This window comes from Tribolium castaneum, chromosome 3 (genome assembly GCF_031307605.1).
Source record: "Tribolium castaneum strain GA2 chromosome 3, icTriCast1.1, whole genome shotgun sequence".
Lineage (NCBI taxonomy): Eukaryota > Metazoa > Arthropoda > Insecta > Coleoptera > Tenebrionidae > Tribolium > Tribolium castaneum.
In genome coordinates this window covers 22,246,064-22,260,128 of record NC_087396.1, presented here as the reverse complement: position 1 = coordinate 22,260,128, position 14,065 = coordinate 22,246,064, and the positions used below count along the sequence as shown (strand labels likewise).

Sequence of the window (14,065 nt, the reverse complement as noted above, 5' to 3'; positions counted from 1 at the left end):
ATTTTTAATTTCGTAAAAATCTTTAAAAATTTTTCAAAGTTTTTAAAAATCACATTTTGCGATTTTTTGCTCCATTTTTTGTGACCATGTCCAATTTTTTGCTCCATTTTTTGTGACCAGGTGCAATTTTTTGCTCCATTTTTTGCGACCGCACCAAGTTTTTTATCGAATTTTTTGTTCCAGCAAGCGATTTTTAATTTATTAGTTTTATTAAAAATTGCCACGAAAATAAAGTTTTGTGCTTTTGGGACAAGAGGATAAAAAATAGATGCACAATGTTTAATAAATTTGCTTTATTATTTTTAACGTATATATTATCACAGGCTTAAGTCAGATGAAAATACTAAAATATAGTGTAAAGTCAATGTACAATAAAGAAAAAATGTTATTGCATAAAAGGACATAAATATTTAAGACTAAGTCATATGGACATATATTCAATATCTTACACGTAACGCTACCTCACAACCTACCTTATAAAAAATCGTTTTTCTGTAGTGATGTTTACTTGAGAAACATTGAGTAATAGTGGCTAAACTACACAATTTTGTTCTAATAATAATTAAGAAAATTTGAATAAATACCGCTCGACTCGTTACCGCTGAAAGCCGAGAAAGTCCGTAAGGCGATCATTCCAACTATCCAACCAGTTGTAAAGGGGGCTGTGTGTATTAACCGTCTTGGAGCTCGGCTGAATGGGCATGTACTCCTCCCCCCTGATACAGAAGTAGCTCTTGATGGGCCCCCGACACATCGGACACCGATCGAGCTTCACAAAACAGCTCGCACAAATACAAGTGTGCCTGAAACGGAAAATCAGACTCCGACAGCCCCCATCTTGGCCCTACCTGCACGGGAGCAAAGCCCTCGAGAGCGGAAAGTACTGACAAACGACGCACAACTGCTCTCCGGAGGAGTTCCACAGGGCTGAGTCGTCGCTCGTCGGACACACGAGCGTGCGCCCCAGCGGCCCCGGGCCCCCTTCCACCGGCTCGGCCACCGCCAGCGGGATCTGCCCCTCCTCGTAGCCCCCCGGGTTGCCCGTCGCCAAGTACAATTGCTACAAAAAAATATATATAATTCTTTTCTTTATAAAGACAGATATCTTTAGATTCGTTTATAATCCTTCTCTTATAAAAAATCGACTTTACATGGACTTGATTTACCTTCAGACAGGACAATTGTCCATTGGCCTGCTTGAGATACTGTGCGAGGATGCTTGTGGGTAGAGTGCACACCGAGTCCTTAATGTGCACCACGTTGATCAGCGCCACCGTTTCGTCCGGATGGATGTTATCTTCAGCATCGGTCCGAAACAGGAAAATGACCAAAGGGTAACACAACCTAGGGGGAGTCCCCAGATTTAGCGACGCCGCTGGTAATTTCAGCGTAATTGTTTGATCCGAATGTGGAGTTTTTTTCAATTGGACGCCGGGATATTGGTAAAAACCTTTGAGAAAATCGCCTCTTTGGAAGGCCTCACGGAGGTCGGACCAAGGGCGCCACAAAAAAATGTGCAACTCGCGGATGTTCACGCCCCAAAACGCCTGGATTTGGTACTCGACCTGACTAGATAAACTGCACTGCACTTCTGAAATAAAAAATTAAATTGGCGATTTTTCCAGCATTTTTCAAGTCAAGAGATTAAAATAGTAATTAATACGAAGAAATTTTTTGTAATATCTCAAAGGCCAATTCGGAAATAAAATTAACTAGACGCCCTCTGGTGATGACTTTTGAACTATGTCGAAAACAGTAAAGAAATTTTCGTAATGCCACATTTAACTGACATTTAATTAATTGTTCAACAATTTTGCGTGTATAGTGTTAATTACTTACAATAGAAAGAATTACTTTAAAAGTACGTGGTGGTAAATACTAGCTTTGACTTTGATTCTGTGGTTTTTCGTGGTATAAAGTGTTTATTGTTGGAACTTGAAAGTGGATAAAAAGTGAAAAATATTTAAATTTTGATTACAAAGTGTTATCAAACAGTTGTCTAATTAAAGATTATAAGTAATGGATCACAGCGAACACAAAGTTTGGCTCAAGAAACCAATAAATTAGTGAAGTGTGTGAATTTTAGGTTAGAATTTTCCACAGAAAAAAACATGAAATGCTGCGGTAAATCTACAAAACTACAATAAAGATTAACAACTGCTGATACATTTAAACGTAAATTATGCCAAAAGGTAGGCTTTTCAATGTCTTTGTAATAATTTTCCAATAAACAAAGTGGACCAAACAGTCATTCGTTATTCGTGTTTTCCTCGTCATCTCTCATTTGTCAACATAAGTTTCTTGCATCAAAGATGCAATAATCATTCCGCATAGGCAATGTAATAATTGTGAAGCCCCAAAATTCGTACAACGCTCAAAATATCCGAATAAACATTTTCCCGCCATTTATGGTTACTGTTTTCATCTAGCTCAGTGGCGCCCCCAACGGTAATTTTACTTCCGATATTCGGATAATGGAAAAGTTCAGTTTGAACTAAAACTAAACTTCCCACATTTTTTTATTGTTGTTTTGGTCGATTTTCATTTGGGTCATGCATTTCTCAGAGCATATTTTTTGTAAATGTAGCGGTTTTTCGGCCCGAAATTCAAATTACCAACCACTTGTCTCTCAATTCCGAACAAACGGTTATGTAGGTCAGTTAGCATCAACCGAGGTATTATACTATACTAAGAGGCCACGTAATAATTGACCGCGAATACATTAATGACGTAACACGACCACTTTCGTTTCTCCGTGCCGAAACTAACAATTATGATGTTTTACTTTAGCAGCAAATCATCGAAAAATAATTGTGCTTAATTGTCACAACTCCAAAAACCTAAAAGTCAAGGTCGAATCAAACGGGACTTGTCCTCTTTTTATCGGCAAATTTCTGAATAAATTATCTCCACTAATCGCGATCTTCGATCGTGCTTCCAGCCACGGAAAATCGATGCCGATTATCATAATATCCGTATTTGTAGTTCTCCATCGTTGCGATTCCTCGCAACACCTGTCTTGGGGCACGTACTCGAAGGAAAACAGGGAAATGACCGAAAACTTCTATGAAACAGCGATTAAAATCAAATTACAGGAAATGAACCGCATTTTCTGGAAGTGTGCACTTTTACAGCCTCGCATTATCGCTAATTATGAATAAATCAGCGTCAGGGACGGATTTATGGACGTCCGATTTAGTCAAATCAAATTTGGAAAAAAAATTAATTAATTCGCAAAGTAATAAAACCAGGTTAGTGATTGTGTTTACGGCTTTTTAAAATTCTAGTTTAACTAGTTTGAGGGAACGAATTGTTCGAGTATAAACTTTTGAAAATGTCAATAAATAAAAGCACAAAGCGTAACAATTTACACACACCTACGAAATATCAAGGCTGCGGCTCATTTACCCAAACAATTCCAAAAATTGTTAAAAAATTATTAAGACAACATTGACGTCAAACACATTTAACTAGAACTAATTTATTTAATCAAGATTTAATTGCGTTCGAACATAACTCGAAAATCGGGCACTTTTTTCGTATCATCTAATGACACGAATTTCTAATTAATTCTGCCTCATTAGGGGCTTATTAGCTGCACATTTTACTCAAAATCGGTTTTTCCAATTTTTCAAATTCGTTACTCGTCGATCCAGAGCTGGGCATCGGCTACTTTAAAGTAGTTTTTTTCCAAAATTCTTTTTAGTTTTCGAATTATTATATTTTTTTAATTTTCGGTAAAAGATTATGCTCTAAAAGAGCATATCTACTGTTTTTAAACCAGTTTTTTTTAATAAATAATGTACAAAGAAAATGTACAAAAAAATTAATAATGTACAAAGTGTTCAAAAATGGTTGTACATCAAGTTGTCTATGGAATCCAAATTCAATATGGCGCTTCGTTTAAACGGATCTGTCACTTTGACGACATTAAGAATTTAAATTAAGCGGCACATTACGTTAAAATTGCATAGCTGATTTGATGAACAACCATTTTTGAACACATTGTATTATAGTTTCTCATTACGAACATTTTTCGTAGTCATTTTAGAGGCCATTTTTAGAGCATAATCGTTTACCAAAAAAAAATTTTTTAATATCTCGAAAATTGAGAGGAATTTCGAAAAAAATTATTTTTGAAAAATGATGACAGTTTTATGATATACTTTAGTTCTTTCGTAAGGTACAAAGTTTAGGCCCGAAACGCATAATTTTACCCCACCCTGTATGAATTTTTTTGCAACATATTTTTTTTTCATTAATCGACCATTGATAAATTCGACAATTAACGCGCTTGTTGCACGTATAACTGCCCTCATTTGCAAACTCGTTCTGTAAAAAACTACAAAAATCATAATGAATTTTAATTTTCTGACACACCCACTTTTTGAAACCAATGACTTTGATTCAGCTTGTGCTAATAAATGGGAATATTTTATTTAGTTAATGCAGGTAAACAAGATAAAAATAAACAAAATGTGAATAAATAAATAAAACAAAAAGATTTTTTTAGGATTATACATTTTTATGCAAAATTTGACTGCAACACATGCAAATTTCGCTTATTCATTTGAGTTAATTGGTCTGTCTGTTAGGATTTTAATTGTTGTTTACTTAAAATGCCGAATTCCAATACGAAGAAAATGCAATTTTTAATGGCCATTATTTCGTAAAACTTAATCAAAAAGAAATAAAATTTACAACCGTAGCAAAGTATTGACCCACTCGGCCATAAAACAATACTTCGATTAAAATAATAATCGGCGATAAAATGGAAGAAATTATATAAAAACGAATTGAGAAATTTCAAAACGTGGCAAATACCACTTGAACAAAACTTATTAATTGCAATAAACAGGATTCTTACACAAGATTAGAATACCAGAAGGAAAAAATCCAGTTTGGTAAACAACTCGCCTTGCAGTAACGGCACAACTTTGCTTATTTTTAATCCCAGTGTTGTGGCAGTCGTGAAAAACTTGAACCTGCGAGAAATGCGACGAAAAGTTCAAAGAACTCGCCACTAGCCCACATCTCAAATTTTTTCGAGTTATCCTCGTGAAAGTACGTTTCAAAACCGTTGTTTTTTACAGAAATTACAAAACTTAGCAACACGATAATTATGTGTAACGTGTAAATAAAATTACGTGGACCGAATAGAGGCACGTATTAATTAAACCTTCTTCAATGTCATCAGTTCCGTTTCAACGACACGAACGCCTATTGCAAAATGTTATTTTCTTTGCTTGACACGTAACCGTCATTTAGGGCAAGGACCTTCAACTCTAAAAATCGGTAGTTCGAGAATAAAAGCACAAAGAAATAATAAATCATAGGCTAGGTAAATCCCGCAATTTCCTGCTTTAATTGAAAAATTCCGCCAACTCACGGATGCGCGCAAACAACAAACTTCATCTTTCATTTTTCTGAATAAAATGTTTGGCACCTTCGCTTACAATGGATTCATTAATAAATAATCAGCACAATAAACAAACAAAACGTAAACTTTTATTTGTCTGACGGTCTTCAAAACTGCAGTTGCACAAAATCCGTTAAACCCGCATTGCGAAGCCAACGTTTCGCAACGTCTCCTTTCGGTTTATTCCAACGAACGAAAATCGAATTTCGAAACAGCGACAAACCAAGTGAGAGAAAATGGTCAAACCTCAAACTGGGTCTTTCAGAGATGTATAGAGCGACCAGGAGAGTTCAAGCTTTAACAAAATGCGGTCGTTTGTTACGTAACACCGACACAAATACAGTGAAAGTGAAATTGCATCCAACACGTTCTGTATCTCTGGTCGTTCATTATTATTTGAACGAAACTTTTCAGGACGATTTTGTTCAAAGTTTTCTAATGGGGTGATTGTGCACAGGAAGAGGCAATGCACTGATAATCGAGATGATTAAATGAAGCGCTCACAACGTGACAACGTCGCTTGCTTTTTCAATAATTTCATTAGTGAATAGTTACAATTCCTCTAATTTTCCACTAAACAGCAATTACGTACCGATCAATGTAAGAAAATCCTCACTTTCATTGTGAAATTATTTACACTACGCACTGGCATATTATCTAATGCCGCTGGAGATTGAATAAGCTAAGTAGGACATACGATTTTTTCCGTAAACTAAGTGGACCGAATCCTTGAATTAAATCTAGGATTGGCCTTTGAGAAGAACTTACCGGGTGTCCCAGCTAAACATTCCCCTGTCCGTATTGTAAACTTTGTTTTTTATAACTTATTATTAGAAAGGCGAATTCTTTATCCACTATTAGAAAAGTTTATTTTGCACGTTGGCAGACACTGCTTTTATTTCAAGGCAATTTACTCGTTTCTGTGATTTTTTGGCTGTTCAATAACCATTTGGTTTCGTAACAGAATTAAGAGCGTTGTCTTTTTCGGCTTCTGACTGACATTTATTAATTTGCCCACATGTAATTATTTAATCTCTTAAATTAAGTGGAAATAGCAAAGAATGAATTCTTTTTTTAATTTCCGAAAAACTTGACTAGATGCCTACTCCGTGTGGTTGGCCTTGAGTGCCAGAGAAAATCACTATTATCACTGGAATTTCAAATTGCTAGGTATTTATTTATGTTTACGTCTAATTTGAATGAAAAAGAAAAATTTGTTTTACAATACGAAGAGATAAATCAAACAATGCAAGGACATCAACAAGTTTGCAAATTTTGGAAGTTGTACACATAAAATATGAATTTCGAATGGATATTATAGCGTTTGATGAAACAGGAGATTGTGAAAAAAGTAATCAAAAAGAAAAAAGATGCAGACATGACCTCGCCAAACTGAAATAGTCTATAACTATGAATAACCAGATCTATTAACATAAAAATTGACTTTTTTTATTTTTACATAACGAACAAGATACAGTAGCAAAATTTAAATTCAAAAAATTATATTCATTAAACAATGTGTTAAAAAATGCTTGTTCGTCAAGTCACCTTTGAAATTTGAACGTAATGTGCCGCTTAATTTAAATTGTGAATGCTGTCAAAGTGACAGATCCGTCAAAATAATGCAAAAATGCTTTGAATTCAAAAACGTAAGAATACATAACAACAAAAATCACGGAAATATAAAAAACACAAATGAAGACAAACCCTACACTTAAAAAGCTAGTTCAAAGACTTGACAGAAAAATTCGTACATTTAGACTAAGCGGCACAGTGATTTTGAATTCCATACTTGATGAACAACCATTTTTGAACACATTGTATTATACCTCCAAAATATATACACATAAACATAGGAAACGATACTTTTTGTCAAATAATAACAAATACTGAGAAAAAGAAACAAGCAATAAAATACAGAAAATCTTAATTTTTTTAAATTTCTGTTTTAATTTGTTTAAGAGAACAAAAATAATATTATTGGTCTTTTTTCGGAAGCATTAGTTCTAAGATAACACTTTTTTGAGAAAAATGCAATTACTTTGTGCGAACTTTCGTAAAAATTAAGCAAGAAAATCGTCGAAAATAATTTTTTTATGCAATTTTGTTGTATGTGGTGGTAGTTGGGGTGTGTTAACGCTCCCAAGTGATAATTATTCTTTTGACTGGTCGGCCTCGTAAAAATAATCATTAAAGTCCATGTATATGATCGGTTGTTCCGTTTTTGGTAGTGACAGGTTCAAGGTTCGAAGAAACACCCAAAAAATAGCCCAAGTCTTTGTTCTTTCTCATCAAGACCGGACGTAAAATGTTGTGTACTATGCACATTTTATTTGCAATTTAAATACCTACTGGAAGACGAGAATTCAAGGTTTCGCAGTGAAAGCATAAAAAATATACAATCTTGTATGCAATTGCAAGATTAATTTACAGTTACTTATTTGAAAAAAATCATACTCGTTTTTAATGCCGTATTTTTGGAGTTGTACATTCTTGCCTTATGTAACAACAGACCGGCGCTACCAACGTTATGTAACAACTCAATGGAATAATTATTATTATAATAAAATGCAAAATGGTTTTTTGTCTTTTTACATTGTGCCCATTTTTACGTTGTCCTCACCTGAATACGTGGATTTGGACGTTTCTAAGAGCTTGAAAGTGAAGGGAATGTGAACTTTCATCATGTTCATTTGAGGTATCCTAGGCGATACCTGATGGAGGGAATTTGGAAAAACGAAATCGTCGCCGTGAACTCGCAGCACCATCATGTTTCTGAAAAAAGAAGAAAAACACACCGTTTGACCCAAAAATCAATCGATAAATTTTATTTTGCATAACTAACGTAACGTAATAAAAGTTATGTTATTTCGTTTATTTAATCAATCCCACCTGTCGCCAGTTATGGCACAGGCGGAGTAACGGTAATTTTCAAGAGTTGCTTCACGAGTTACAAAATTTTGAACTTTCGACGAGAAATAATTGCCTTTTTCGTACACAATTTCGTGTTGAGAAGTTGATGGCAGTGGCAAAAGACACTTGAAGTATACAAATAATTGCACCAACCTGACAGCAATAAATCATAGGGCGTGAATCATTGCTGACTCTCATTGGCATAATTATTTTACAAATTGTTTTTTTCTAATTATACTGTCACGCATGCCACACAAATAAATAAAGCTCCTAAAATTAACATTACATAAAGTGTGTTTTATTCCAGTTTACACACAATATTTTCTAAAAATAGAAACGTAATTTTCCCACGTCGAGTGTTAACTAATTGTAAAATAATGGTGACACCTTAATGTCTGGACTTGGTGACCAAAAGCCCCATCTTAGCTTGACCCAGACTTGATTAATATTTCGTCCCAAACTTGCAAAACCGGGCAAAAAATTCCACTTTTTGTTGTTTATTCAAAAAATCCTGTTTTATTATCATCACCGCAAACATTGTCAAATTCGAGTGTTGACACTTTTTTGTGCATCAACCTTGCCGTATTTCTGTGAATGCACCGAGAGTTGGGCAAGGCATGATGTTTGAAGGCTTTTCAGGGTTAGCTGCACATTTTGATTGGGATTTTAAATAACTCTGGTAATTTTCCTTGTGGAATATTTCAGTACCGGCAAACTGATGAAAACAAACAATTAGTTTGGGCACCTCATTGACATCCAGCAGTTATTTATCGATTCGAACCACATGTGGTGTATAAGGTCCGGAATATAAACACTCGATTTAAGCCCAAATAAATAATTCTCGGCAGGAAAAAGCAATAATGTTGCTGGCAACAGTATCGTCAAATGTTAACTAAATGCAACAAAAACTGGAAAAGTTTTGCAATGCGCCTTTTTCAGTGAGGGGCTGTAAATAAGCGACTGACCTGGTGATGAACAGGATCATCGCACAAAAACATAACAGCACTGCAATTACGGAAAAAATGTTCGACAATTCGGCCGCGGACACTAGAAGGGTAGTCATTGTCACCATGTCTTCGTACACAACCGATTTATTGCAACATTTCGAACACGCTCAACACATGGTGGCCCGAACCTGACTGTTTTCTGATCTCAAACCTAGTGGTTTATTTGGCATGACAGAAACGTCAAAGTGACGTTTCGGTGGGGGTTATGGGGCACACCATTGCGTGGAAATCACCAACAGCAGCAGAAAACTCTCCGCAATGGCGCTACCAGTGACGAGATTCCAATAAACAGTAACATTTAAACAAACAATCAATTCATTAATTCATATTTGGGAGTCAATTTGACACAAACACAGCTGACCCTGGTCGGTAAAACAGAACCCTTCACGTCTTCAAATTTGTTTATAGCTTTTTTAATCGTTTTTGGAGATTTGACTAGTCGTTGGGTCTTATAGTTTGGAGTAGTGATTCAAAGTATTGGGCAGTTTTTGCAATTATCAATTTTAGTTCTATGACGCAAGATTATGCAACTAACAATACACTGCCCGTAATGGTGCACTTTAGGTGAAATAATCATTTGGTCAAACGCCGGTCACACAAGAACAAAAAACGAGTGAAGTAATCGGTAATTCATAATTCATATATTGTTTTTTACAATTTTGATTTTTTGCGGGACGTGAACTTGGCTGATTCGTAAGAAAGTAAGATTAAAAATTTGACAACTTGCGAAATAAACTAGGTACCGCGCAAGCTACCGAAATACTTAATAACAGAATATGCCATAAAATTCGACAAATACTAAAAGGTGGCCACAATTTATTTGTATTTGATAATATTAAACCAGTTACACCCAAAATACACTAATTAATTAAAAAACAGTCATCAAATTGATACTTTCGATCGTAAGAACGCTCGTCAAAAATCACGGTCTGTGCGTAATATCTAATAATGTCTGCGTGTGAAATTTTCAAATTTATTAATTTTTATGAATAACAAGATCTTATGAAACTATTTAGACAAGTGCTCTGGAAGCATTACATCGTCTTACACTAATTGTGGTTGACTTTCTTTAAAAATCGGGCATAGTTTGACCTGGTTTGCCACTGACAGTTGACAAATACAAACAGCGTGACCTTAGCCACTCACGTGTCCCTTCTGTCAGCGATGTCAACATTGCTCTAAAATTAAAAATGATTCGATAAATTTAATCAGTTGAATTAATATCGCGATGGACCACCGTTCGCCCTTGGAGAGCATCTTCGGCATAATCGGGGGGCTGCCGCAGGGGCATGACAAGCCCGTCAAGCATGCCCTTTACAACGCCGTGGCCCTTCTGCTGCTGTTCCTGTGTTGTGCGGCCAGTTGGGCCCTGTTCATGATCCTGGAGCCGTTCGTGAAGCCCCTGATCTGGGCCTTGCTGGTGGGGTCGGTGTTGCACCCCCTTAAGCGGTCGCTCAGGGACAAGTTCCAGGCCTGGTTCAAGAGTCTGGAGGTGTCTCACACCCCCATTGTGCTGGGGGTGATGCTCATCCCTATCAACATAGTCAACGATTTGTCGGATTTGATCGGTGACCAAATTTTGAAACGGATCAAGTTCATTATCGCTGTTTGTGTGGCGGTGCCTTTGGTGCTCCTGGTCTATAATTACACGCCAAAGTTGGTGGTTTGCATTTTTTATAAAGCTTACACTTATAGCTACTTCGTACTGGGTTTTTGTCTGGATAATGCCTCTCTACCTCTGGTGAGTGCCAATGCTTAAAACTTGTTGCTTAAACTAATATTCGTAGTTTGGCCTAATTTTAATCGCCTACATGTCTCTGACATTCCTGCTGTGGAAACCCGAAAATAATACGCGATTTCATTACGCATCAATTGGAATTTGGTTGTTGTTGTCTTGTTGTTTGGCTCATTTATTCGGGTCGTTCCAAATGGCTGCGTTTATTTTTTTACAAGTTGTGTTTTTCGGCGGATTTGTGAGCGAAGTCTACGACATTCATAACGAACTAAACGCTGAAGGTATTATTTTTAAAATTTTTATCAACATGTTATAAGTAATTGTACGTTCAAAGGCCACTCAATTACATTCTTTGAGTCGCTATCTCTTGCATTCCATGACAAGTCCTTAGATATTGACGAGGAACATAAAGAACCAGCGAACGAAGCGAGTGAACAAAAGTCGGAACCTCTAGAGGTATCTCATTATCTCACTGTTAAACTAATTTTTATCCTGTTGGCAAGTGCCAACTCAATTTTAAAGCCACGGACAGTCTGGCCAAATTTGAGAAATATTTTTAGGATCAGGATGCCAAGCCGAAGACTTCGGTCAAGTTCAACGATGGTGTGGGCGACGGCGCCCCCGTAAAATCCCCCCGAAGAGACCCCTACTCTCTCGATTTATTCGAGGAGAACAAATCGAATCTCCTCGAGCGAACTGACTCCGAGTTGAGCAATGCGAGTGTCCTAATAACCAATCAGGGGATTCACCTGATTTCAAAAACCCCGAAAAAAGAACTGAAACGTTCGTTGTCCCAACCCCAGTTCTCGCTGAAAAATCGCTCGAGTTTCACGAGTTTGAATCGGCGATTGAGTAGTGTGAAAAGTTCAACGCAAAGTCTGATAGATACCGAAAAGTACGAGAGTACTTTTTACCTGTATTCGGTACTTTGGGCTTGCATTGTGATGTTGTTTTGGAAAAATATCGTCTTGTTGCCGTTGCTACCGCTTCCGATTTTGTTGTACTGTCTCAAGCATGCCGGGAAATATTTCGGTGTGTGGAATTGGCTTTATGATAAGTTGAAAATTGCGATCTTGGCTGTTAGTAACTGGTGTTGTGAGAGACACGACGCCCTTGTTCCTGTGCCAATTAGGGGCCTCTATCGAGTGGTCCACAAAATAAATATTTTTCTCAAAACTAGTATTAGAGAGAGTATTGATACGGTGGCGAGTTGTGTCGTTATTTTTGGTCTTATTATTTTCGTGACTTGTGCGTCAGTTTTTATAGCAATTCAGGTAAAGGAAAAAACAAGTCGGAAGTGTGTTTTTTTAATTCAACACAATTTAGATCTATGCCGAGGCTATTATGATGGTTCAAATGACCGGAAATGTGATCAATCAGACTGTTGTTCACAACCCAGAGTTGAGACAGCTTTTGCCCCCCGCTTGGGACGACACTGTTGACTCCATTTTGGACAATGCGTACCAATACGGCCGAGAAGGAATCTCCAAAGCGGTAAGTCAAATAAAAAAAAACGCTGCGAATGCGATTTTTTTGGATTTATTTTAAGAAATTTCACGAAATAATTGCAATTCTGGCTTTTAAGCGCTGGTCATTTTCTTGCCAACGTAATGATTTTTTGCTCAGTTTAGTAAAATCCTCGATAATTGCGTTTTTTCGCGATTATTACGTTTAAAACTGATCGAAAATTGTCTCAAGAAGAGAGAAAACGGCTTTGAATTTTTCCCAGGTCAAAGGAATGATGACAGACGTGGACTCGGCAAAGTCGGAAAAACTGGAAAAGCAAGTGTTGGAATTATGGGATCGTGTCTATCAGTCCTGGATGTCCACAACCGACGCAAACGGCCCTAAAGTGACCGAAGACGCGGTCCGAGTGTCTTGGGAAAATTTCATCAGTGACATACAGAGATCACCAGGTAAAAAAATGTATGTAACTCGGGTAAAACCACAATTGTTTTGTAGAAATGTTCAACTTGAACGGAATCGTGGATTTTGCGAAACAAAACGTGGGGACACTTCTGTCCCTTCTGGAATCAGTCTGGTCCATAGTTAAGGGAAACATCGGGCTAGTGCTTGGCTCATTTAGCGCCTTTTTATCGGTGATTTTGGGCGGCGGCACCGCGGTGCTAAACTTCATCTTGAATGGGGTAAAACCCCGGAATTATCAAGCCTTGTCAATTAAATAAATCGCTTCCAGATTGTGTTCCTCACAACTTTGTTTTACCTCCTGAGTTCAAGTGGCGACCTTTACAAACCAGTCGAACTCATGACGAAGTTTTCGACCAGTGGGCGCCGCTTTGGCCACGCTTTGGAGGGGGCTATCAACGGGGTCTTTACCGCCTCGTTCAAAATGGCAGCGTTTTACGGCATGTGGACGTGGTTCATCCACAATTTATTCGGCGTGAAAATCGTCTATCTTCCGTCAGCTTTTGCGACAATTCTGGGGGCTGTCCCTTTTTTGGGGACCTACTGGGCGTGTTTTCCCGCCGTTTTGGACTTGTGGTTGGCCCAAGACCGCGGGATTGAGGCAATTGTGTTTGCCATTTTCCAGTTTTTGCCAACTTCGATCGTTGATACTACCATTTATAAGGAAATCAAAGGGTTTGTTATAGAATTTTTTTTCTGATGAAGAAAATAATTGTTTTTTAGGGGCGGTCACCCGTATTTGACCGGTTTGGCCATCGCTGGGGGGATTTTCTGTCTCGGGGTCGAGGGGGCTATCGTGGGGCCCCTTCTACTGTGCGGGCTGTACGTCGCGATTGACTTGTCTTCTAGTCTTTTTAAGGAGTCTCCCTCAGAGGAGCCGATCAATCTCAGGTTGCAGCTGCAAGACCGATAATTGTTCCAGAAGTTTATAATGCTTAATGTTATTGTGCACCGAGGGCTTTAAAACACGTTACCTAACCAAGATTTTTACAGATATTTATTGATGTTTAAGATTGTTAGATGTTTTTAAGAAATAAACGAAAATCAAAAGATTGACCTCTTTTT

The 14,065-nt window shown here is 37.3% G+C and overlaps 2 protein-coding genes across 3 annotated transcripts in view; one reads left to right on the top strand and one right to left on the bottom strand.

Annotated features, from left to right (window-relative positions):
- Window positions 1-278: 278 nt before the first annotated feature.
- LOC662231 (cell growth regulator with RING finger domain protein 1) overlaps window positions 279-14,065 on the bottom strand; it is a 172,925-nt gene continuing 159,138 nt past the window's right edge. Inside the window, exons 1-5 of one of the 2 annotated variants that reach the window (XM_968343.5) lie at window positions 9,298-9,752; window positions 8,043-8,194; window positions 1,167-1,591; window positions 849-1,060; window positions 279-803 (exon numbers count right to left, since the gene is read on the bottom strand). In XM_968343.5, the coding sequence (XP_973436.3) occupies window positions 596-803; window positions 849-1,060; window positions 1,167-1,591; window positions 8,043-8,194; window positions 9,298-9,404 (1,104 nt within the window). In that variant the 5' untranslated portion in view covers window positions 9,405-9,752 and the 3' untranslated portion in view covers window positions 279-595. Of the gene's footprint in view, window positions 804-848; window positions 1,061-1,166; window positions 1,592-8,042; window positions 8,195-9,297; window positions 9,753-14,065 lie in introns of those variants that run through there. The other variant, XM_064355799.1, reaches the window with a different exon arrangement.
- LOC662307 (uncharacterized protein) lies at window positions 10,267-14,053 on the top strand. The gene is made up of 9 exons (XM_968413.4): window positions 10,267-11,080; window positions 11,127-11,355; window positions 11,409-11,530; window positions 11,635-12,348; window positions 12,401-12,568; window positions 12,804-12,990; window positions 13,037-13,221; window positions 13,272-13,675; window positions 13,724-14,053. Exons 1-9 carry the CDS (start codon window positions 10,568-10,570, stop codon window positions 13,911-13,913), a joined length of 2,712 nt encoding a protein of 903 aa, XP_973506.1. The 5' UTR covers window positions 10,267-10,567; the 3' UTR covers window positions 13,914-14,053.